This window comes from Cherax quadricarinatus, chromosome 83 (assembly GCF_038502225.1).
Source record: "Cherax quadricarinatus isolate ZL_2023a chromosome 83, ASM3850222v1, whole genome shotgun sequence".
Lineage (NCBI taxonomy): Eukaryota > Metazoa > Arthropoda > Malacostraca > Decapoda > Parastacidae > Cherax > Cherax quadricarinatus.
This window is the reverse complement of record NC_091374.1, coordinates 11,601,917-11,628,143: the sequence shown is the minus strand read 5'-3', so window position 1 is coordinate 11,628,143 and position 26,227 is coordinate 11,601,917. Positions and strand designations below refer to the sequence as shown.

At 42.5% G+C, this 26,227-nt stretch overlaps 1 protein-coding gene across 2 annotated transcripts in view; it reads right to left on the bottom strand.

Annotated features, from left to right (window-relative positions):
* The window catches only part of LOC128702087 (uncharacterized), a 35,400-nt gene extending 18,677 nt beyond the window's left edge, over positions 1-16,723 (bottom strand). The window contains exons 1-2 of one of the 2 annotated variants that reach the window (XM_053796094.2): positions 16,183-16,723; positions 15,872-15,923 (exon numbers count right to left, since the gene is read on the bottom strand). In XM_053796094.2, the coding sequence (XP_053652069.2) occupies positions 15,872-15,923; positions 16,183-16,359 (229 nt within the window). In that variant the 5' untranslated portion in view covers positions 16,360-16,723. The remainder of the gene's footprint in view (positions 1-15,871; positions 15,924-16,182) is intronic. The other variant, XR_011394304.1, reaches the window with a different exon arrangement.
* Between the last annotated feature and the right edge of the window lie 9,504 nt (positions 16,724-26,227).

Here is a 26,227-nt window from a genome sequence, read left to right as displayed (position 1 = left end):
ACTATACACCAGTACATTGACAACTATTACTCTTTGGTGTAATGTTACATCACCTGGTCTCCATCCTGCCATCCTACGAATTGCAGCTGTAACTACAATGGATGAATTAAATGCACGCGCCGCCTGTTCGTCATTGCAAAAATGCACACCACAGATCTTTATCCGCTCAACGGTTCTCCACCCATACTCCGTACCTAACGTCCCGCCCACCCAGGACGCCACCTCCAAAAGTTTGGATTTTTCTCTATTAATGCGCATGGAAGACGCATCGCTAAAAAAACCTTATAACCTTATTTATGAACGCTAAACCATTCCTACTATGCACCAAGATGGTGGTATCGTCCACATAACCTAAAATTCCTACTGCTTCTTCCTGTGCACAATCCTCCCCCCCTACCCCACCCATTACCAATCTATAAAAGGGGTCCTGCAAACAGGCAAACAAAAGCTGCGAGAGGGGACACCCCTGCCGCAGCCCCCACCCCATGCCTATCGCGGACCCCACCCTCCCATTGACCTGGACTCGTACCTGTGCCTCCGTATATAACATACGTACCCACGCTACTATTTCTTCCCCGAAACCCTGCTTCAATAATATAGCTAATAATGTTTCCCTATCCACATTCTCAAAAGCCTTTTCCCAGTCCAATCCTACGACTCCGCCTCCACTACAATCTTTCATGAAACTTTTGAGGCGTCGATGACCATCTCTCATAGATCGGCCAGGAATCCCGTATTGCCCTTCCCATATTACCTTGTCCAAAACTAGTTTCATCCGGTTTGCCAAAATACGCGCAAAAATCTTATAATCCGCCCCCATCAATATGATGGGCCTATATGCCTCCAAAGATTCGCAGACCTCGGCCTTTGGTACCAATACTACAACACCCAACCCCGCTTCACCGCCCATGCTACCTCTAGTTTTCATTGAATTGTAAAGTCGAACCAACATGTGTTTTAACAGTTCCCAATGAACTACATAAAAATCACCTGGTATCCCATCCCAACCAGGTGATTTCCTCAGTGCCTGTCCCTGAACAGCCTTGGAAACCTCCGATATACAACTCTCCATGTCCTCTCGATCCACGTCTCTCAAATTTGCCACTATGCCACGCAGTAAAGCTTCCCTCGCCTCTCGATTCCCGTCTCTACCCTTCCATTTTCTCTCAAACCATTGGTCTGCATAGGTCCCTATGCTCTCAGTATTAACTAGCCTTTATCCTTTATGATACCCACCCAAGTCATCACCGACCACTACTGACAAAACTGTCGTCGCCATACGTCTCATTCTGAAACTACGCAGAACCCCAACAGAGGGTTTATCCCCCCAAAGCACCTCCTCAATCCCAGCTCGCACCCTCAAAGCCTGAAATTTATCATTCTGAATTTCCCGTAATTGACTATGTAGGCACTATTTCCGCTAGGTCATACCTCCCGCCTGTACCATAACATTCCCGCAGCTGTCCCTCTAAATACTTTTGCTTCCCATATCTTTAACACTCCTCCTTCCCTAACCATCTATAAAAACCCTGTATTGCATGTTTCGCCTTTGAATGCCACCACTCTACAACATCCTCTATCCCATTCCCGTTATTCCAGAAGTCAACCCACCATAACCTGAAAGCTTCCACAGCATCGACTCCTTGCAACAAGCTGACATTTAATTTCCAATAACTAGTAAATACACGGATAGCGCCCTCCCACTCGAGTGTTACCAGAACGCCACGGTGATCTGAGAAACCCAGATCAACACAATCGACCCTGCCACTACGGATTAAGTTGGCGATATAAACCCTGTCCAACCGCGCAGCGTAACCCCTTCTACAAAACGTATGTTCCACATTCCACCCGTCGCTACCCACAACATCCACTACACCAATCGCCTGCAATACCTCACGTAAAACCCTTAAATTACACCCCCCACCACGCGGTTCGACGTCTTTTTCCCGGATCACACAATTCCAATCACCTGCCACGACAGAAACTAAGGGTAGACTTCTGAGAAAATAAACCAAAACATCGCGTACAAAATCCTCTTACTCGTCGATTTGTTGTCGCTGGCATATATACTCCCACGAAACCTACCTGAATGTTCCCCCACGAACCCACCACACGCACAACCCGGCCCCCTCCGCCCCACTCCCATGCTACAAGCTTAAAAGGGCTGGTCTCTTATGCCTATCACATCCCCACCCTTGAGATTATCCGAATTTCCCGCATAGCACTTATACCCTTGCACACGTAATTCACTACCACACCGAAAATTGTGTTCCTGTATAAAAAAAAACGTCATTCATACGTCTGAGCGATACCTCTACCCAACGTCTCTTGACCTCTGCTCTGAGGCCATTGACATTCATTGTTATACACTTGAACTCTCTAGTTAGGTTTTCTCATTTCGTTTTCCCATCACCTTTATACCTGACTTGGACTTGCCACTGCTGCACCTGCCCGTTTTCCCCACACTCCCACTTAACTTCTCTAAGGGGGGTCCCTTAACTCCCTTGGCTACGTCAGCCCACACCATTTTACCAGACCTTTGACCCGGTGTTAAGACATCATCCTCCACATGTGTACTGGGCCTCTTACGTGACACTCCCTCATAGTCCATAAGCCCATCGCTGTCTGTTCTATGTACCTCGACATCCGTCACCACCACAGACGTAAAAGTCGTGCGCCTTTCCTCACCGCCCACACGTCCCGCTAGACCATGGTCGACCACAGGCGACACCGCTAATGTAGGCGGTAAACCCTCTGTCGCCGGGCTATCGAGGATCCTCTGTAAGTCTTCAAAACTGGGCAATATCAATGGCGTTTGTGCCTCCTCTTCCACCGGAGGTGACGCACTGTCCACGCACCCAATCACCTCGATCTCCGACGCTGGTGGTAGCGTCGAAACGATCACCTCTGCAGCATCCACTGCTTCACTCCACTTTACATCCGCTGGTAAAACCTGCAGCACGTCGTCCACCATTGTGGGCTTCTGATGGGCCAGCTCATCCTCCTCCATCGTATCTTTGGATGCAGTGTCTGTCAGGTCCGACCGTTGTTTCCCTCGTCGGTGCTCACAAGACGCCGCCATATGACCCGTTGCACCACACAGTCGGCACGTCCGAACCTGGCCTGGGTAGGTTACGTAGACCTGCGTCTGAAAATCCTCCAACGCCCAATTTGGACAGCTTGTACGGTGCCATAGCGCCCAAAAGTCCGACGGATGTCCACCTCGTCTGCCTCGAACGGGATATTACGTAGACGAACCCACGTATAACTTGCCGATATATCACGCAGGCGCACCTCCAGACTAGCGTTGATGACAATCCGTTTTTCTTGAAAGGCATCCACAACACTCACATACGCAGCAGACACAAATTTCACAAAAATTCTCGCGTTGCCGTTCAAAGAAATCCCATATAAATCCTCACGTGGGATTCCATACGTATCTCTTATCACAAGAGGCAGAACGACGTCAGCGGTGTCCTGGTATATTGCACCTTTCAACAATTCCACACAGACAGTGTTGACTTTCTGCGCTCCGCCATCTTGAGAAAACAAAACTTCTCAATACAGACACCAGAGGGCACCAGCCGCACGCTCTGCGTCCACCCTCACCAACAGCTGGGTGAGAACTGATCTGACGAATTAAACATCACAGAATCTTGTAGAGGTAAAAAAAAAAACTGGTCTTTCTGCGTTGACATACAACATGCTTCAGAATCTTAACGAGTTGAACCAGAATTTAATCCTCATGATACTGAGTAAATCAAGTTCTCAAGAGTATATAAAACCAGAGAAAAATATACACCAAGAGGTGCATCTATTTTTCTGAGAATTTGCTCTAATTACTGAGAATTTACTTTAATTACTATGAGAGATTAAGAGAGATAACTTATTAAACTCAGTCAGATAAAATAGAGGGTAAGCTCGTGGTATCTTAATTAAGTTGTACAAGGTTATGTTCCATCCTTCAGTTGTAACTGGTCGTGTATGCGTGTGCTTTTCATGTATCCTATGATATAATTGCATGTTGAATTAATCTGTGGGTTGCCATTGCATTTTTTTTTATAGTGAATGATTGGCAGTAGTCATGTAATAATGAAATATTTGTTTTAAAACTTAAGGATTTTCCCTTTTATTTAGGAAAAAAAAAAGTGCTGTAGATTTTTGTGGACTTTTCTCCCTGGTTTCGATATTTCAATGATTTTCATTGATTTAGGTACATTAGCGAGCGATATATTGGCGAATATTGCATTTTGTTCATTTTCCATTGACTGGCAGGAATTTTATTTGGATGTCTTATTGTTGTGATGATCGGGCTTTATGTTAGTTAGGTTAGGTAAGGTTTGTCAGGAAACAGGACAAGTGTTTTCTGACGCGGGTCTGTCTCATGATGTCCCGCCACTGGAGCTTTTGGTCATCTGACCAAGGCCTTCCGCTGGCTCAGGGTTCCACCCCCCTATAAAAATTAATGGTTGTTTTGCTAATCTTTTTTGACCTTTCATTTGGGCTTTATGCTTTTCCTCATTATACCTTCTGTTTCCTGAACAGTGAAGGGTGGACAAGCCTATTATTATTATTACATTAATGAGAAGCCGTACAACTTGAAGTTGTCATACAGCTCCTTGGGAACGGGAGAAAATCAGGTTCGAGTACCTCTCATACTTGCCTAGCACTAGTAGGCTTTCGGCATCTACCAGTATTTCGATATACTCACCTTCGGCATTCTTATGCTTCAGCTTCATATTGTTCCAAACTATGGAGCTGAACACTCCAGGCTGAGGGACTGAACACCTCAAAAACTTTCTCCAAGGTTGATGGACTGATTACATCTTCACCCGCTACTACGCCTGTCTTACTTTTCACCATTTTTATAAATATATAATATTTTATTTGCAAAAAATCGCTAACAAGCGATGCAAGATATTACGACAAATGTGCCATGTGTTCGAGTGTTTCTCAAAAAAAAAAAAAAAAAATAGTATTTATGTTCCGAAAGACGGTCATAATTTTTTATATAATCTGTAAAAAATAATTTTATGGAATACTTAAGTCATAATTTAAATCTTATAACATAGACGAATTGCGGTAAAGTTGCAAATAAGAGCAAAATAACAGTAGAAGGAATTAGTAAAGTCACGGAAGAGTATCCGGACGCGGTGATTTTTGGCGGGAGGATTCCTAGCAAACACTCGGTGACGCCATTACGTACACGACAGTGTGGTGGAATTTGCTCACCGTTTACGCTTTTTTGGGGCGAAGAAACAAGAGGTAGGTGTTATGTAACTTGTAAAAATTGAACTCTATGGTGAAGAGAAGCTGTAAATTACACAAGCTAGAATACATAGTCTGTATGTGGAGTGCTTTAGGAGTTCATGCAATGTTTAGAAAAAAATGACTAGGACAGCAGACTGCTTTTAGTATTTTATAAACCTAGGGAAGTTCCTTGATGTTGCTGATTGGGAGTTTGATCCGAGGAATTGGCTCTACCCTTCCTTTAGATCGAACCTTATTGACTCATCCCTCACGACGCTGTATGAGCCTTACGGGTTAAGCGCTTCTCCCATGAATAGAATAGTTATATACAACTGATGTAATAAAATAACCTATTATTTGGAAAAAGTACATTTTGGTAAAGTTAACTACTAGCACGTAACTGAATATTTGCAGAATATAATAGTATTTTATTTATGTCTGAGTCATGTCTTAAATGTAGGCTGATAAGACATACATTTAGCAACGGAGAGAAGGGGTGGGAGGTGTTAATACTGGTAAGGGGCGCCTGATTCAATTAATTAGAATACCCTTCCCTTCGTATCAAATTTGATTGCTTTCCCTATCCCAGGTGTGGTATGATCCCTTCGGATTTAGAGCTTCCCATAACTAATTGGCTTCTATTGGTTAATTAGCGCTGTATAGCCCTTGTGGTTTAGCGCTTCTTTCGATTATAATAATATTGGTTAATTCCAACTGGAAAAAAGCATGCAAGAAGTCAAATATTTACTAGGGAAGGGCAGCTCAAAATATTTGTCAAGATCCTTTCAGCATCAAGTTACCTCACTTGAAGTGTAGAGATTAAACATCCATCATAAAGAACGCTAATGCTATTAAAATATATCTGCTCCAGGAGCACTAGGTTCCTCTGGCTCCCGGCATCATCTCTGGTCTGCACCTGCAAAAATTCCTGCGCACCGAGATTTAGGTGTCTTCCCTTCCCTTCCTGCCCTTGCATCCCCCCCCCCACACACAACAAATTGCTGACTGCTCAATTACTTCCACTGCATTTTACTGCAGCTTTTGTTTTCGATTGGCTATCATGTGCTTCACGAAACGCATTTAATCGGTCAGGCTTACCTCCTGCACTGGTTTCTTCCCTGCAGACTGATCCTAGCTTTTTGCCTTATAGCTATGACTGTTATAATCATTCCGTCGAAGACAGACTGGTGCTCTTATGCAGGCGAGGGACGGAGGCTCTTGCCCACAGTTAGTATAGTAACGGTTTTAGCTTATTGAACGAGAACAGATATAAAGTAGGTTGTAGCAAATTTACGTACTATTCGCAGGACATTAATCCCCATCACTCGGCAACTAAAGTCACCAATTTTATAGTTTACAATGCATAGCAACAAATATTTCATATCACTGTTTCACTCTACTTAAACTATTAGTTAATGCGTCAACCTTACCCATGTAACTGTAATCACGTCTGTTACTGTCAAGTCTTTAGTTTTGACTGATCAGCACTGCTTAACGTTCTGTGCCTTATTACTACATTGTACAGTATTAACACTTATTTACAGATAACTAAGTGGCGCTGTATTTATCACCTGCGTAACACTTAATGTAGGTGAATTATCCATAAAGGGTGATTAATAATAATTCCACGCAATAAGGAAATAACATGAAAAAATATTAAAGCCTAAAGGCATACGTTTTAAGTGGCTATTTCTGGTATTTGCTGAACAATTGAACCAAACATGTTCAGTGGTTTTATGAATGTAACTAGTGAAGTTGAAAGATGGCTCCCTCCTTCCTCAAAGGAGGAGGGAGAGAGAGGCTCTTGATGAAAAATTGAACCTGCCCCCCCCCCCCCACACGTAATGTGTACAAATATAATGTTCATAAGAATTCCTTCTGAAGTGTTAAATAAATTTTATTTTGTAATATGTTCACATCAACCTGCCTTGAATCATAAGTTGACTTAGTATTTTCAGCAAATTTCTTTATTTACATTATTCAGGGTAGGTTTCATTTGGTGTGGAATGTTTAAAAAGTATCCAATTATAATACCGTAACAGTAGGGGATAACGCCTGAATTAAAAAAAACGTGGAAACCACAGTGCAGACAGTACAGTCTTAATAAATATGGTTAAGTTAGTATTTAGGTTTAATACACAAGCATTTTTTTTTTTTGCATTTACCTTGTATAGTAGCTTATGTATAAGGGCCCCTAGGTCCTAGGATAACCTAATAAAGTTAAACACTGATAAATGGTTTTGAAAACCGACAAGTTGAAGATTGAGACACATGCAACGTATGGGAATCTTTACTGAAGAAACGTTTCGCCACACAGTGGCTTCATCAGTCCAGTACAAAGCAAAAAGGTGCGAGGAGAGTAGTAGTTTGAGGTACTCAGACCCTTAGTCTGGAGTTTGTGTTCAGTCCATCAATCTCGTAGATAGTACAGCATATGGCCTGAGAAGTGGCTTATATACTGTAGTCAGTCGAGTCAAAGGAGGCGGCGGGATCACAGTGGAACCATCCACTAGTTTAAGTAGGTCTTCGTCCAAATGTTGGACAAATATTGAAGAATTCCTTGTATCAAGATCCCATGGTGTTGCAGTGTCTGAGATATGTGATAAAGAGATCAGAGATCATAGTGATAGTGAATCTTTGTCGAGACCCGCTAGGATGAAAGTTTCCAATAATTTTTGCCCGTTGTGGAATGCTGAAGAAAAATACCCTCCCCTTTCTCACTTCAAACAAACTTGATGACTTACGGTACCCCAGGAGCATTATAATCCTTACGGGTTTAGTGCATCCCCATGAATATGTAGTTAAAAGATAATACTCAGATTTTGCCACCAAGTTCTGTGCCATATTAATTATAGGACTCCTACAGTTTGATAAATTTCATTTTCTGAATAACATAGGTTACAAATGTTCAGCCATTTTGGTTAGTTAGTAGTTACTGTGGCAAGAAAGTTGTGAAATGTTCCTCGGAATAAGAGGTAATATATAAATTAGGAATCTGCACAAAAAAAATTTGAACTGAAAATAAAGACTAGGAAATTAGCTGCAATTGTAAAAAAAACTGTTAGAGATCAACTTGCAAGCAGAAATATTAATGGTGTTTTAAATTGATTTATAATTGCCTTAAGGCTTCATTTAAGATATTTTTTGACTCCGATTTGAAAAAAATAAGTGGTGATAGTAAATTAAAAATAATATACAGGAATGGTGTTGCCAGTCCCAGGTCCCCCGGCTGGACCAGACGAGGCGAGACCCAAGTGTCCTCATCCTTCGTCACAAGGTGAGTAACAACTGTGCATATTTATGGAATATAACAGACAATTATGTCGTGAAACCGAGAGTTTATTTAAAAGTGTGACAGGTTGCTGTTTTATATACTGTATATATAAAATTTTAGCTTTTTTTTTGTCTAGTCTCGTTAATTTCTTAAAATTACAGGTAAGTGTGAGTCACAGCTCATCGAGGGACATATACACACCACCTTCCAGGTACGTCAGAATTATATTAAATTTATTGTTAACTATTTTCATATATCTGTCCCACTAAAGTGGTATTATTCAGTTCCTGACAGTTCTAGCTTAACGGTAAGTAATACTAGAAGGCAAACAGTGGTAAACAACAGGAGTACACCACAACGTACATGGTTATAAATGACCATAATTTTTGAAGGGGTGGACCGGTAAGCCAGCGGAAGGCCTCGGTCAGATGACCAAAGCTCCAAAGGCGGGTCATCATCTGACCAAGACCCGCGCCAGGAAACATTTGTCCTGTTTCCTGACGAACCTTGCCTATCCTAACCTAGTGGTAAACACATTCTTGTTAGAAATTCTTAAGCGAGTTGTGCTGATCTTGCCTTTTATGACTGGGACAGAAAGAATAGGATATCTTATTAGGTGCTGTATTGACGGATTTTTGTGGACAGGACGAGTGGTATCTCGACTTGGAGTATGAGTTATTACATAATTTTTCAGTGTTGGAGGTAACGGTGAGTAAAGGTGTTGAAATTATCAGTGAAAGGGGTGGAACACTTGTAAAATGTGACATTCTGCTTAAGATGTGGGTGGGAAGCGAATGGCTAGCCATTGTTGGAATTAATTGCCGGCTTGGTAATGAGACGTCTGAAATAAAGTTCATTTATAGCAGGATATATATATATATATATATATATATATATATATATATATATATATATATATATATATATATATATATATATATATATATATATATATATGTGTATGTATGTGTGATTTTGAAATAGATGGAGTAAATATTTCAAATTGAATATCAAGATTTGGCTGGTTATGAGGAGTGGGCACTTAGTGTAGGTATTAAAGCATTATGTTACAGAACCAACTAGAGAAAAAAAAACCTGCTCGACTATTCTGGTCTAATAAATTTAGTCACAAGAAGAGCTTGGCGCAAACTATCTCAAACCTTTTTTAATATTTTTTTTTATATTTTATTTATAACCAATACAGTATACATAAAAATAAAAGGAAACAGTATGGATCTCAATCCTGAAGGTTCGGCCATTGACATAAGAAACCCAACACAATAACTAACCAATGGATTGCACCTATATACTTGCAAGATATAGCTGTATAACATACAACAATAACTTCCGGCAAGAACATAGCTACAAATAACCACAGTAACAGGGTCATGAACTAAAACATTCAATGACTCGAAACCTAACTTACATATAAATTTTACATAACCTGACATATGACAGACTCATTACAATTGAAAATAATATATACAAGAAAATGTAACAATTACTTCCAGCCTTCTCATTAATCAATAAACCAAAACCTAACATCATAATCCTACTAGAACATCTACATACTTATCCCTAACTTTACAGCTTGACATATGCCAAAATACAAATAAACGTACAAAAAAAAAACAGCTTAGATCTCAAAACCGACTCATTACAGTTACAATAAACCCGTACACAAAAATCTCAGTCACAAAAGGAATGCGTCTATAAACTGGCTAGATGTATCTGTATACCATACAGCCAAAACTTACGTCAAGAACATAGCCATGAAAAACCAATATCAGGGTGCTGACAGCCTATAAGTACATCTCAACATACAAAAACCTAGAACATAACCTAAAAAAAAAAAAAAACCCACTTCATATGGCAAAGAACAATACCGTTGTATAATACTATACAAAGTACATTGAAATGACAATTAAAACAAAGTATCGAAAAGGGAACATACAACAAGCATGTTGAATACCTATAAACCTACACATCACATACACCACAGTATTATCTTTGTATAACACATTTGAGGACAAAGAAAAAACAAATACTTAGATCATGCCTTGTGTCACCTCAAACCTTCAAACACACAAATACTGTGAGATGTACCCTCTCACACACAATGTATTGCAACAACACTACTTACATATTATATTCAAAACCTTCTTAAAATCAATGTGAAAAACATATCTTACACAACTACCCAGACCAAACTCATCACTAAAGTTTTTTTTATTATATTACCAAACATACCACACACGCTAACATCTACACACATTACCATACTCAAGAAAACTAGCCCGCCGCAACCCCTTACTTTACACTTAAATCTCTTAAATCCTTCAACCTAAATCTACGATAACCTTCAGTAAATGCTGTCTCCCATCTTCCCCCATAAAGATCCCTATTGCGGCACTTTGTTCTATACATCGTGGCCCCTAACACTCCTATCCTTTCCCCGACTCCCACCTCCCTCATTGCCCAAGATATATAAATAAAATCAGTGACCACATACGCAACCGCATTCACCACCTGCTGACTCCACCCACCTATATCTAAACTTAACACCCGCAACACCTGTAACCCTTCCCCACCCACTAACCTAACTACCCTACTTAGCCAGACCCTCACATCTTTTAAACAAGTACAAAAGTACACAGCGTGAAATATGGTTTCCGGACATCCACACGCTTTGCACTCCCCACCCTCCCTTAATCTCCTATTAAATAACCCCAGACGGCAAGATCCCATGTAAAAACCTAAACATAACCTCCCTGACACTTGGTTTTACACGTAGTTGTTGAAGACATTTCCATACAGAACCCCATGCATACATAGGGTATGCCCCCTCAACTGCCGCCACCACAGACCCCCCCCCCTCTCAAGAACCTTCAATTTAAGCTGTTTCGGATCCCTTACCTTCAGTAAAACTCGCAACATAGCCTCCCCAAACATTAAATCCCTACCCCTCCACCGTTGCATATCCATGCGCAGTCTTTCAAGGCCCCCCCCGCTCACCCCCCCCCCTCACAAACCTCCTTTTCAGAAACACTCAACATACGCTTCTCAAGAGGTATAAGCCCCAGCCCCCCCTGGCTAACGGGAAGCGACACCACCCCTCTACTTAGCCAGTCACAACCCGATCCCCATATAAATCTGAATACCCGCAGTTGCAACCGTTGCACCTCACACCGTCGTAACGGATATATTGCCACCACGTGCCATAACTTGCTATACAACAGGACATTCGTGACTAACCCTTTGATGCAACGTTAATTGCTCTGCCCTCAAACCTCCCAATCTTTTCAAAACTCCATCCACGGTGCGCCTCGAATTTGCCTCTTGTGCATCCCTATCATTCCGCATGTACACTATCCCACATAACTGATCCACCACACGCCACCCACCCTCAACAGTCTCACCATTATGTACACTATCCCCTAGATCCAAATACTTGGACTTTACTACATTAATTTTCATCCCCGTAGCCTCACCAAAAACGTCTATCACCCTTCCTACCTTATGTAAATCCCTCACATCCCTCACCAAGACAGTCGTATCATCCACGTAACCCACTATACCCGCTTCCGCTTCTCGTGCAAAACCAACCCTCGCTCTCGCTATACTCCACCTAACTGCCCTATAAAAGGGTTCCTGAAGACATGCAAACAAAATTTGCGACAGAGGGCATCCCTGTCGCAAACCCCTTCCCATCTGTATGCTATCACCTAGTCGTCCATTAACCTGAATTCTCATAACTGCACCCAGATACAAAGTTTTTGCCCAAGAAACAATTTCCCTCCCGAAACCCAACCAACGCATAAAACTCCATAATGCATCCCTTTCTACGCTATCATAAGCAGCTCTCCAATCCAGAGCCAAAACACCCCCTCCCCCCTATGCTCTATAAAGCTCCTAATAACTCCATGCCCTTCATTCACTGATCTACCCGGTATGCCATATTGTCCTCTATCAATTACTTTACCTAAAACCTGTTTGATTCTGTTCCCTAACAACCTTGAAAATAACTTATAATCACCGCACATAAGCGGTATTGCATGGTAATCTACCGTGGTCTGTCCACCCTTCGGCACTAATACGACAACAGCAGTCCTTTGCTGCTCACCCATTGCCCCATCTTCCTTCATTACATTGAACAATCTGACTAAAAATCTCCTCAATACTTCCCAATTCTTAACATAAAAATCATTAGGCAACCCGTCTACACCCGGTGCCTTACCTAAACTTGCCCCTGCTATAGCTTGCCAAATTTCCCCTTCCGTAATCTGTCCTTCCAAAGTCTCCCTATCTCTACCATCAAGCTCGCATTGCACATAACCACCCATTTCCCTTAAAGCATCATCTCGTATACCCACATGTTGTGCATATGACCTAAACCATACATCAAGATATCCACTCATACCTTCAGTCGACATCAATACCTGCCCTTCCCTATACCCTCCCATCCCCACATGAACAGTTAATCCCATCATCTCCGTCGCCGCTCTCCTCTTACGCTGTCCTCTCAATACACACGCCGATGGCCTATCACCCCATAACACCTCCAACCCCGCCAAAACGCGTGCACCATCAAATCTTTCATTTTGCAATTCCCTAATGCTCTCTTTAAATCCCTCAATATCTCCCACCGGGTAACTAACCCTCCCACGTTCGTAGCAAGCCCTCAACTGCCCCTCAAGATAAGATTGAAACCCATACTTTAACCTATTATATTCCCTCCCATTACGTACATAAAAATCCTTAATACCTGATTTCGCCACCGAGTCCCACCATCTAACCAGATCACCATTCCCAGGCGCTTCTGCCTCCAACCCCTCCAAAAACTGTTTAAATGACTGTCTATATTCTTCATGCAGCAACTTTACATTTAACTTCCAATACCCCCTACCCCTTCGTGGCAACCCCTCCCAACCCAAATCCACCATAACACCCCTATGATCAGAAAATACCACATCCAACACCCTCACCCTATGTATTACTACCCTTCTGGGGACGTACAAACGATCGAGCCTAGCAGCATACCCACGCCTAATAAATGTATGTTCTACCTCCCCCCCCCCCACAGATATCGATCAAACCCACCCCTGATAACAATTCTCCCAATATTCCCATACAATGCCCCGCCCCCCTCGGTTCCACATCCTTACGCCTTATCACACAGTTCCAATCACCTATCACGGCTACCCCTGGCAATCCACGCAAGTAGTAAACCAACACGTCCCTCACAAATTTATTCTTAACGCGTACGTCTCCATCTGCCGGTCCATACACACACCAACGTCATCTTTACCTGACCCCATAATCCATCCACACGTATCACCCTCCCCTCCCCCTTTTCACAATGCCTGACAACCAACGGGCTAGTTTCCTTTACCAATATAGCCACACCACCTTTCAATCTGACCGCATGTTCAATATACACCTTATATCCCTCCACCTTCAACTCATAACCATGTCTAATTATGCTCCTGCAAGAACACAACGTCAACACCATGACGCTCCAAAAACTCCCTAAACCACTCACACTTTCTCTGCGACCTCAAACCATTGATGTTCATTGTCAAGCACTTAAAACCGACAAAAGGATATTCCCATAACATCCTATTAAAAAAAAAACAGACTGATAATAAATCAGTTTCAGTTAAAAAGTCGAGGCCTCAAATTTCCACTTAGCAGATTACAATAGATTTAATGAACACATGGCATATTGGTAAAATAAATGCTACGTTTCACCCACTTTGGGCGAAGTGTAATAAAGGATTGCATTATACTGCATTTCTGCTTTTTCCATCGTTTCGGTATTTTATACCTTTTATCTCCAACATGGCTTGTGTTTTGTGTATGTACTAGAAAAGGAAGACAAGAGGCAATATAGTTCTAAAATGTCAACATGTTACTTCAAAACTTTATTCCTAATTAAGCTTTTTGCGTCCTTGTTTCTGTTCCTACTAAATTCCATTTTTTATTGCCTTCGCTACCTTACCCTCTGTTTACTACCTTCTTTCACATCCCCTTTTCATTTTTGTTATTCTCTCGCCTTTCTTGTCTATTCATGTCTTATTTATTCCCTATTTTATTCTTCACTCGTCTTGTCGGAAGCCGTTCCCATTTCCTTCTCCATTCTGTACTCTCGTATATATTTATTTCCTTTCTTTTCAGCACTCTCCTTGCTCACACACTTTGTAACAAAATATGGAGCCTTATTAATCTTCACTTGACTCGCCAAATGAGACAAGAGATGAGAAGGAAAATCGGGAAACAGAGCATCTAGACCTAGCAAAAAATAAAGGGTGAATGGGAGGAAATGGAAGAAAGTAGTGGAAGGAGATTAGGGAAAGAGGTGTGAAGGGGAGGTAGAGAAGAGAAAGGTGATGGAGAGAGGGACTAGGGAAGAGTCTTGTGGGAGGTGTGGCTGAGGGCAATTTTTCGTCTGACTTAAGTTTGTATTTAGTGGATTTTTGGGCGAGATGAGAGCGAAACTCCTTCCGACCTCCGAGCCTCTATCCCCATCCCCCTCTACCACACCACCAGCCCTCCCGCATCAACCATTGTTATGGGAGGGGGGGGGGTCGGAAGCGAGGATATTTTAAGTACGTAATAAATTCGATCGCCTTAAAATAGCTTGAGATTTCCTTGGCCCCCATTATCCCCGCGAACCTCGAGAGGAGAATTTGTGAACATTAGTCCTATAGTGAATTTTCCTCCATTTTCAACGAATAATACAAACAATACAATGTGGAACATTTTGTATGTAACACTACAAAAATAGTCGATTAGCTAGTTTCTAAGTGCGACGTAAATGTTTGGAATAAATTAATACCTATGTATTGACAATAATTGATAAACGATATATACAAGGACATGTATTTTTCTTGCTGTATATATACTGAGGCCAGCAGGATATATACACAGAAAATGCACCGAGAGGTAGTTTATGTCTCGGTGTGTGTATACAGTTAGCTGTAATTTAGTCACTGTTCCAAAGATTAAGGAATGGTTGGTGTGTTAGTAGAATACAACCTTCAAAATACTTCATGCAGTTCATGGCCACTAAAGCAAACAAACCAAATAAAATTATTGCCAATTATACCACACGTATTTCCTGATGTCACGTAATATGATGGATAATCATAGTTGTCACCAAAACAATGTCGCTTCCACCTCGCCAAATACCACCACCAGTACAATACCATCACAACTACAGTCCACAATTCCACCACCATCCACTACCCTCTGATACTTCACGTCAGCGACTCGTCATATATTCTTCTCACTCCGCATGCTTCTTTGAGCTCAAATTTTATAACAGTATTTCTTAAACTCATTTACCGTGATCATATTTCCTGGCTTTCTTAATCCACCCGTTCCTCTGTTCGTTGGGCTGCTGGGAGAGAACGAGGAAGGGAGGAGGAGAGAGATAAAATGCGTTAAGTTCATTCTAAAACATGACTAGAGGAAGTACGTTAGTTTTCAATAATTGGCATCACATATAAGAAAAAATGCCAGTGGTGAAAATAGATAAGAGATAAACATATGCATTTTCGTGCGTTTTCACAACCAGGCTTACATATTTCTTATATAAACCCTATACTACACGAGTACGAAAGTATCTTGAGGCAGATATTTACAAAAGTACTCACCCTAACTAGAAGACGGATTTCACTTCCAATCAGACTAGGAGTTACTAGGGTCCGCAAGGCATCACAGATTGCACTTCCTGCTTTTTTGTTTTCATGTGTGGCATCCACTAAACTTGTAGCAGGGATCCTCCCTGAACATCTTTGGAACAATGTTGAAGTTCGTGACCAAAAGTTCATTGACGGAGCCAGTCTCTGGGATAATCTAACTGGCTCTGAAATCACACCTGCTCCCCTCCAGCAACTATAGTCACACTGGGATGGCCTGGTAGATTCGAGTATAGCCCAATGCTTCAGATTGTGTCGGGGATTGTTACGCCCCTGGTTGACAAACCCCAACAAGTGCGATAGAATATGGTTATATTTGGCTTTTTCTCTTAATGTTATATTATATGTATCTTCAATAATAGCTAAAATGAAGATATTCTACTTTATAACATGATCTGACCACGAATTAATTAGCGATGTTAATAGGTAGGAAATATTTTGTGCAATTAAACTACTGGTACAACCATGTTAAGTACCAGGAGGCAGTTTGAGTCACCCAACCTCTCCCTCACTCCAAGGTGATGTCTGTCAGGGAAGCCTTACCTGGTCGAGAAAGTATCTCGTATATTGGAGCTTGAATTTAGCCTCTGCTTGAGGTTTCAGAGAGGACCCAGGAACTTTAGACGCCCCCCTTGAATTGAGAGGCCGTTGAAGAATTTTTTTTTTATTTTATTTAAAACAATGCGATACAAGGTGACAGAAATAATTAAAAAGATACACGAATAATTAATTAATGCACAAGAATCCCAGTAACCCTGACACATAATAACGACACTATATAGTACAATGGTAATACACTCTCACACACAACACACCGTATATTACAGTGGTATTACACACACACACAACACACTATCCATTACAGTGATATTTTTCTTTTTATTTAAGAACACCACGAACAAGGTTATATATAATAAAAACACAACATTACAAGGGTATGAACAAGAGTGTCCAAAAAAAAAATCAGACACTGGAAATTATAAAGATTGTACAATAAAACATTGCGATAAATACAAACACACACAACTACGCACATACACAAGCAATCACGTATACACAACATGACACAACATCTGGCACATTACTAGGTATGGCTTCCGCCTGTCAACACACGTATTCAAGACTTCATCTAAGATCTCAGGTGCCCAACAGAGCACCACGATACTCAAACATTAATTTAGGCGATTATCACGGGGTCTTAACATAGACATAGGTATTTACAATTCAAAGAAGGAAAACAAGTCACAAAAATAAAAACATCCAATATAACAAAACTAATCTACGATGTGATATTTTACATCTCAAATGAAACAATGAAAAATAATAATGCAATCGGTTTCATGTAATATAAAATAATATTACTGAAAAGCACACTATAACTACGGCATAAAACAAACAATAAGAACCGATCACTTTTGCTAGGAAGCACATTATACAAATATACACCAACGACTTGTATCGAGAAATAAATGACGGAAGACCTTATAACTTCTGTACATACAAAGTCTTAACAGATATAGCGACGTCACCATAACATAGGAGACATATACACACGGAGACAACAAAACATTCACATAACTATTATACACAATTAGTCACAGATGACCAGCCCGTTAGAGTACCAACTGAACGCTCACAAACTATGTCAACTCTCTTAACTCCAAGGCTTTATATTCAGACGGGAAGTCTTTCTCCCATCTCCCCTCATATACCAACTTATTTCGACACTTTGTCCTATAAATCGTTCCCGCTAAAACCCGAATTCTATTACCTTCAAGGTGCCTCAGCCCATGACACAAATATAATCGGCCACAACGTACGACACCGCACGTTGTACACGCATGTCAACACCACCTTCATCAAAACTCAACGCTCGGAGCGCCGACAAACATCCCCCCCATCAAGCCCAAAGCCCTACTAATTTACCACTCACGTACCATGCCTAAAGTCTCAGAAATACACAACGTGAAAAGCAGATTCCTCCACCCCGCACGCCGGTCCTCCCCCAAACGCCTATTATACAACACCACCCCGAACGGCAAGATTCCATGCAAAAATTTAAATGACTTCCCGTACTTGAGCAAGAAGACGCAACTGTTGAACCCGCCTCCATATATCACTCCACGTGTACATGGGGTACATTCCTTTAACTCGCACCACGACTCTCTCCATACCCGCCCTTTCCAAGGTACATAATTTAACACGCCGCACGTCCCTCATGCGCATAACACGCGGAGCATCGACTCGCACCTAATTAAATCCCTCCCTCCCCACCACCTGCGAAGGTCGCGATACATTTCAGTTAACCCTCCATGCATCCCACCCAGTCGGAGAAAACGACGCTTCACATAACACTAACACGCTATGACACAAGCCTCTCTAGAGGAATGAGACCTAACCCTCCAGGATGCATTGGTGTCTCTACCACCGCTCTCGTGAGCCAATCGCAACCGGAGCCCCACAAAAATCTGTAAACTCTATGCAGAAGACGTTTGACATCCCCCTGCAACAGAGGATACAGTGCAGCAGCATGCCATACTTTGCTATAAAGCAGAACGTTAATGACCACCGCCCTGTGGTGCAGGGTTAAATGTCGCGGCCGTAGACTATTAAGCGCCTCAAGACAGTGTGTACCACCCTCCCCGAATTACATGCCCTCGTCTGATCAACCTCTCGCATATACTGAATACCACATATAGTGATACGATCAACCACCGTCCACCTCTCTGGACCTACCCCATCCCCCACCCACTCTCCCAACCTCATAATCTTCGACTTTTCTCTATTAACACATCCCTGTAACCTTACCAAATACATCAACAAGTCTCCCAACAAAACCCAATTGCTCCCTCGTACGTAATAGCACAGTAATATCATCTACATAACCTACAAGGGCCGGTCGACCACTACTCGAACCCCACGACGAATCTACTCCCAGCCCACAAACAGCCCAGTAAAAGGGTCCTGCATGCATGCAAAAAGCATTTGAGACGTGGGTCATCCCTGTCGAATGCCCCTGTTCAAGCGGACAAAGACGCCTAACTTCCCATTAATTTATACTTTAAAACCAGCACCATTGTACAACGAACGGGCCCACATGACGACCTCATTTCCAAAACCCTGCCATCTCATGAACTTCCATAGCACCTCCTTTTTCACACCATCGAAAGCAGCTTGCCAGTCTAAAGCCAAAACACCACCCCCACCCCTCGTTCGGCATTCCTCGACAAACTCCCTGATATTCTCATGTCCATCATACATCGACCTATCCGGCACGCCAAACTGACCTTTATGGATTACCTTATCAAACACTTTCTTAATCCTATTCATTTTTTTTGCATATAGTTTATAGTCACTACACATTAATGATATGGGTCGATAGTCCTTAATCTCTACGGTACGTCACATTTTCTAACACCAAAACCGCCGTACGCTGAGACAAACCTAACACCCCCCCCCCACCTCCATCGCATTGAGTAAACGAACCATAAAAGTCCATATTACCTCCCAATGTTGGATACAAAATTCACACGGGATGCCGTCAATGCCTGGCGCCTTACCCTTGCTCATTCCCAGTAACGCCTCCCACACCTCCGCCTCAGTTATAGGCCCGCCCATGAGAAGGCGATCATGATCATTGAACTCGCATCGTACATCCCGCCCGAATTCCTGTATCGCATACTCACTCACTTCTTTACTTTGCGTTTGGAACTTACACCATGTATCGACATAAAAACTTATTCCTTCAGTTGTTAAGACCTGTCCCTCACTATACCCGTCAACTCCATCCTGCACCACTAAACTCACAATTTCAGTCGCCTTTCACCTTTGTGCCTGACTACGTAAGACACAAGTAGACGGCTTATCACCCCACAAAGCCTCCTCCACCCCACTCGAAATTACGCGCCCCCATCAAAAACCTTATTTTTCAGTACCTGGATTTATTCCTTAAGATCGTCAGTCTCGTCCACTGGGTAAATTCCAGTCGCTTCTCCCTGCACATAACAATGCCGTAAAGAACCCTTCAGGTACCTCAGAAAACCATACCCCAAGCGAGAGGCCTCCTTACCCCGATGCACATAAAAATCCTTAATTCGAGGCTTCACAACCTCATCCCATTGTCGCAATAAATCCCACCCTTCCCAGGAGTCTACTCCCATAGACGCCCATAAGTCCGTGAATAGTATCCTATCATCTGCACTCTGTAGCAGCCGCGTATTTAACTTTCAGTATCCCTGAAAACGGTTCGGGAGACCCCTTCCCCAGTCAGGCTCCACAAGAACTCCGCGATGGTCGGTGAAATAGACGTTTAACATGCACACATTGATTACGACTACCCGCCAAGACACATACACCCTATCTAAGCGCGCCGCATAGCCCCTACGCACGAAAGTATGCTCAATCCCCAAGTCACGTCTTCCACTTACATCCACCAACCCCAGCCCAGACAACAAATCACCCAAAATAAGCGAACAAAAACCCGCCCCCCTCGGCTCAACGTCTTTACGGCGCACCACACAGTTCCAATCACCACCGACCACTTTAATATCCGGCAGGGACCTCAAATAGTACACTAGGACATCTCTAACAAAAGTATTTTTAATATTAACATCATGTTCGGCCGGCCCATATACTCCTACGAAACCAACCCTTCTATTACCCCAATCTCCCATGACTCGCACCACCCGACCCTCTCCCCCTTCCTCCCAATGTTTCATCACAAATGGGCTGGTCGCTTTTATCAACACAGCCACTCCACCTTTCAGACGTCTCGAGCGAGTCATATAAACATCATAACCATCTGTCTCAAACAAACTCCCTACTTTATGGTTATGTTCTTGCAAAAAAACACACATCCACTGCAAAGCGATTCAACCACTCACGTACCTGCACACACTTTCTGAGAGTTTTCAAACCATTAACATTAATAGTTACACACTTAACTTTGCCAAAGGTGGCTTTCCTCTAGGGGCCACCACACCTTTTTTCTCTTTGCGTCGGCAAGCACCTAAGGCACGCCCGTACCTTTGGCATTCTCTGTGGTATTTCCTGCTGTCCTGGACCCGCGCGACCCCCCACCCATGATTTCCAACCACGTCTTCTTACCTGAACGTTGTCCAGGGGTCAAGACGTCGTCGGAGTCGGACGGGGTAGCCGCACGCTTCCTAGAAACAGCATCCTCAGCAATGTCAGTACCTGAGGTGTTCTTGTGAATGTCAGCCTCAACAGTATAAACTCTCGGACCCTCCAAATCTCGCACGTTAACTAACTGATCAACATCATCTAAACGTATTCTCTCCTCACCTGAGCACTTCAACAAAGGCACACACGGCACAGAATCATACTCTTGCGACGCTAAAAGGTTGCTCAATGTAGATACAATATTGGCCTCCATGTCATCTTCCTCTCTTGCTAGAGGGATCTCACTTCTCACGTGTTCCACCTCATCATGGAAGACAGTCCCAGGTAGAGTCACACAAGATGACTATTAGCATGGCCCGATCAACCTCAGCACTCCACGATGTCAGGTGCGGCAAGTCCTCGACGACTTTGTCTTCCGGAGTCTGACGGGGAACCTCGCCGTCCGGACGACGACCACGTCCCGAGGGCGGCTGGCGCTGAACATATTGTGCCGCGATGTGATCCAAAGCGCCGCAGAGGCGGCAAGTTCGTCTCTGTCCAGGATACGTAACATACACCTGGGAACGAAAATCCTCCAGGTGTACGTACGAAGCAATTGGCTGGCGTAGGGACATTTTCAAAGTGAAGGACCCCTCTTGAAGACCAGCATGGAGGCCGTCAGACCACTGACCCGTAGTAACCTGGTGGATCTTCCCATAACGTTCAAAAGTGTCACGCATGTCGATTTCATTGGCCTCAAAAGGCACGTTTCGCACACGTACCCACGTATAGTATCGTGAAACGTCGTGCAACTGAACAGTGACTGCTGGGGTGACTTGCTTGCTTACATCCTGGTACTGGTTGACAATCTGCTCAGAGGTCTGAGTATCACAAAACTTGACGAACTTCCGGGAAAGTCCATTCAAGGCGACGCCACACAGGGATTCACGCTGGATGCCATATGTATCACGAATGATCGCTGGCACTAACACATTAATCGATGCGCTGGTGATTGTGCCCCGTATTAGTTCAATAAAAACAGTATTAACTCTCTGGCGAAAATCAGTCGCCATTGTTGTTGATGTATCAAAAGCTCCTCCACCAGGTGTCGAGACTTGAGCAGAAGCAGCTGACAAACGCTCAGCACAACGTCTGAGCAGAGAATGACGACGTTGAAGAATTAGTTGTATTTGAAAATGCGCTGAAAATACTGAATGGGCGTGTCCATTAAGTGCTTAATTGTAATTAACGAGAAAGTGAATAGATTTCCCAAAGAGTGCTTTTATATGTTTTAAAGTTGTATTAAAGCTAAATCAGTTTATGTTAAAAAGAGCGGAGTGGAAACTCTCCTATCATATTAAGCTCTTAAGGGCTAACGGATTTGAAATAACCTCCCTAGGCTAATTGTTGCTGAGTCTAGAAAGTGTTAACATTGGTTGAGCCCAATGTAATTATTTAACTTGAACTAACCGGTTTCCTGATTGATTATCAAGCAAGAATGATAACAGTTTTCAGTCATATTAGATACTAAATGAGTTCCTTGTTTTAATGATTAATATATTAAAGAAATAATGGAAACATGTGGTTGTTAAGAAACTTAATAAAGACCAAAGAGAAGTGGTAAAGATTCAGTGTTCCTAAGAAATTTGGAAAACAAATTAATTTCATTTAGAGAAGACTTGTTCCTTGTTGCTTGTTACAGAAAGGGCCATAACAGGTGTAGACGTAACAGGGAAGGACAGAGCCCGCCTCCTAGCAGATGAGTGCTCTTCATGCGGGGATTTCGTGTTCGCTGTCCCTAACTCCTCTCATGGCACACGCCTCGACCCAGACCATCCACATTTGTATTGACCTCCTTGCTGCCCCTTTCCTCGCGAGCACAGGTGTATCTGCGGCAGTGATTCGGCAGACAGATTCGAGTATCATGGTCTTGTATGCCGTAGATCCCATTGAAAGATTGCAAGGCATGAAGCGGTTAATAACAATCAAGAGGAACCTTGTAAAAACTCTGCAGATCTGATGGTAGCCAAAAGCGTCAAGATTTAATTGCCCTGAAAGCCCTGACAAACGGCAAGCAGATGTTGTGGGACTACGCCTGTGCATTCCCAACGGCTGATACCTGTCTTCAATACAGCAGGGAGAAAGTAGGAGTAGATGCCAGCTTCAGGGAGTTAAAAAAGTCTAGAAAATTTGGTGAATTTGCCCATGATATGTAGAGATCCTCCCCCCAAGGAAGGTTCCTTGACGCTGGTGAGGGGCTCTTGATCTAGGGAATTGGATCTGTGCTCCAGTTCCCTGAAGCCTGAATACCTTCCTTTTCCCCCCACAGCCGCTGTATAGTCCTACGCGTTTAACGCTTCTCCCTTGGTTATAATAATGTGAAGAACCTTGGCCCATGGGTGAGAGCGCATCTAAATTCGTTAAGTAGCTAGGCAAAAGACTCACCAAGGCACTAGGGATCCCAAGGCGGCTAGTTTTCTGTTCTAGCGATTCAGTGTTGCAGTTCAGAGAAGTAATGCCTGTTGTATCCTAGGTATGCACCCCAGCTCTGAGGAGCTGGATCAGATTTCTGTGGTATAATTTTTTGACAAACAGAAGCAGTATATACTTGAAATGTATCCTTCGATCCTCATGTATTATATATGCCATCTCTGAAGGTGGTTTTAGAAGTCCGAAAGCACTCAGGTTTTCTTCACTCAAAATTCTTTGTACACGTAATGGAACATTTTATATTAATTTCTTCCCAATGACATTATATAGTGGTAATTTAATCGAAAAATTTCTGAATGTTATCAGCAGCGTTGTATACATCTCAAAGAAGACTTTTGTCGTGTCCCGTAAATATGAGTAGCGTAGTATCACTTCAGAAACTAATCAATGACTAAATGGCTAGGGTAATTACGTAGTGACTATGCACTGTTATCAAGTTTCAAAGAGAATATTAATTAAGAGATGACAAAAATCTGCTTTGGTCAGTGCAGTAATTAATGTTCCTGTTACTAAATGAACCGTTTCAATAAATTTGCATATCTTCATTTTTGATATTCAAGGCACCTTTGATAGAGCAGATCATAGATTAACAACGACTTTACTTAATTATAGCCATGTGTGTGTGTGCGTGCATTGTATAATATATATATATATATATATATATATATATATATATATATATATAGATATATATATATATATATATATATATATATATATATATATATGTCGTGCCGAATATGTAAAACTGGTCAATTAGCAAGAACTCATTTAAAATTAAGTCCTTTCTAAAATTTTCTCTTGTACGTTTTAAGATATATTTTTTTCATTAATGTTGATGTAAAAATTATAATTTTGCACGAAAAGCAACTTAGAAAACTTACCTAACCTTATTATAACAAGAAAAATTTATTTTAGCCTAACCCAACTAAATATATTTTAGATTTGTTTACAATAATTTAATACTAAACAAACACAGTGAAATATATTTTTTTCGTTAGGTCCAGAATGATTTTGGCGAAATTATTGCATACATAAATTTTCACTTGTCCTATATGGCAAGATGAGCGTTGCTATTAAGCCAAGATGGCAAGTTCTGCCTATTCGGCACGACATATATATATATATATATATATATATGTGTGTGTGTGTATAGGGAGGTACCACCTCTGTAACTGTGCTGGGGACCCTCATCCTCAGAGAAAAGAATAAACTTACTTCAGGGAAAACTCGAGGTTTTCCCTGGAGCTGTTTGAATATTTTCCTCTACCACCCCTATATTCTGTATTCTACGTGGGTTTTATTTAAAGACAAAATTCATTGACAAAAATATAATGGAGAATAGAACAATATATATAATAACTCAGAGCCTACATCCAGCTCCCCGGCGGTGGGCCGCGTGCCCAGAATGCTGCATTTTCCCTCTGGATCGCAACACTGAGTCTCTGAAAGGTCTCTGAGAGGAAGCTGGCCGCTCTGTGATCCATAGTTTCAGTGACGAGCTTTTCACCCAGCTCTTTGAGAAACTTTAGAGCACACTTGCCCCATGCTCCAAGGGTCTCTGCTCTGAATGACCCTTACAGGTTTAGCTCTTTTTTTATTATAATAATCCAAGGGACTCTGACCCTACTGGGATGATGTTATAGCAAGGGGGCAGACCCTACTGGGATGATGTTATAGCAAGGGGGCAGACCTTCATATTTGTGGATCTTCTGGGTCTCCCTGCAGCTGGCGGCTTCACCCCTTTCAGCTTCAGAGTATGGCAAGTAGGTGTCCGCCCAAGTGGCGGCACTCTATTTAACATCCAGGGTAGAATAATGATACCATCAGGACGCGTTTGACTTCCGTCAGACCTCTGTACTTTGGGTTCCCGTTCACCTGGGCAGTGGGCTGTGGCGAGACTTTTCTTATGATGTCGTTCACCTCCTCATGTCTAGGATTCTTCCCTTCTGATACATGACACACAAGACCATGAAGTCCGAATTGATCAGCCAACACCCTGCCGCAAATGCACCTATGTTCCGTGAGTATGGGGGGCAGCTAGGCGAAGAGCAACACATCCGAATGACCTGTGGGTCGGGTCGAATGCCCGGGGAGGAATTGTGAACAGCTAAAAGGAAATCTGAATGTGGTGCCTTCACCGCTAGGAGTCGAGCTTTGTCCTTTCCTGAAGCGTTGGTGAGCATTGTGTTGGCATTTTTTTCCATTATCGGTTTGTCCCAGTTGGACTGTTTGTGCTCTTTGGGAGGAACTGGTCTGCTTGAGGGGTCTACAAGGGTGTCCCACAGCATGGCTGCTTCAATGAACCTTGGGTCTTGAACTCCTACCGCACCTCTCAAGCGTTCGGGGACAATCTCCTTGACTAGTCCACTGGGAGCCAAACACGAGG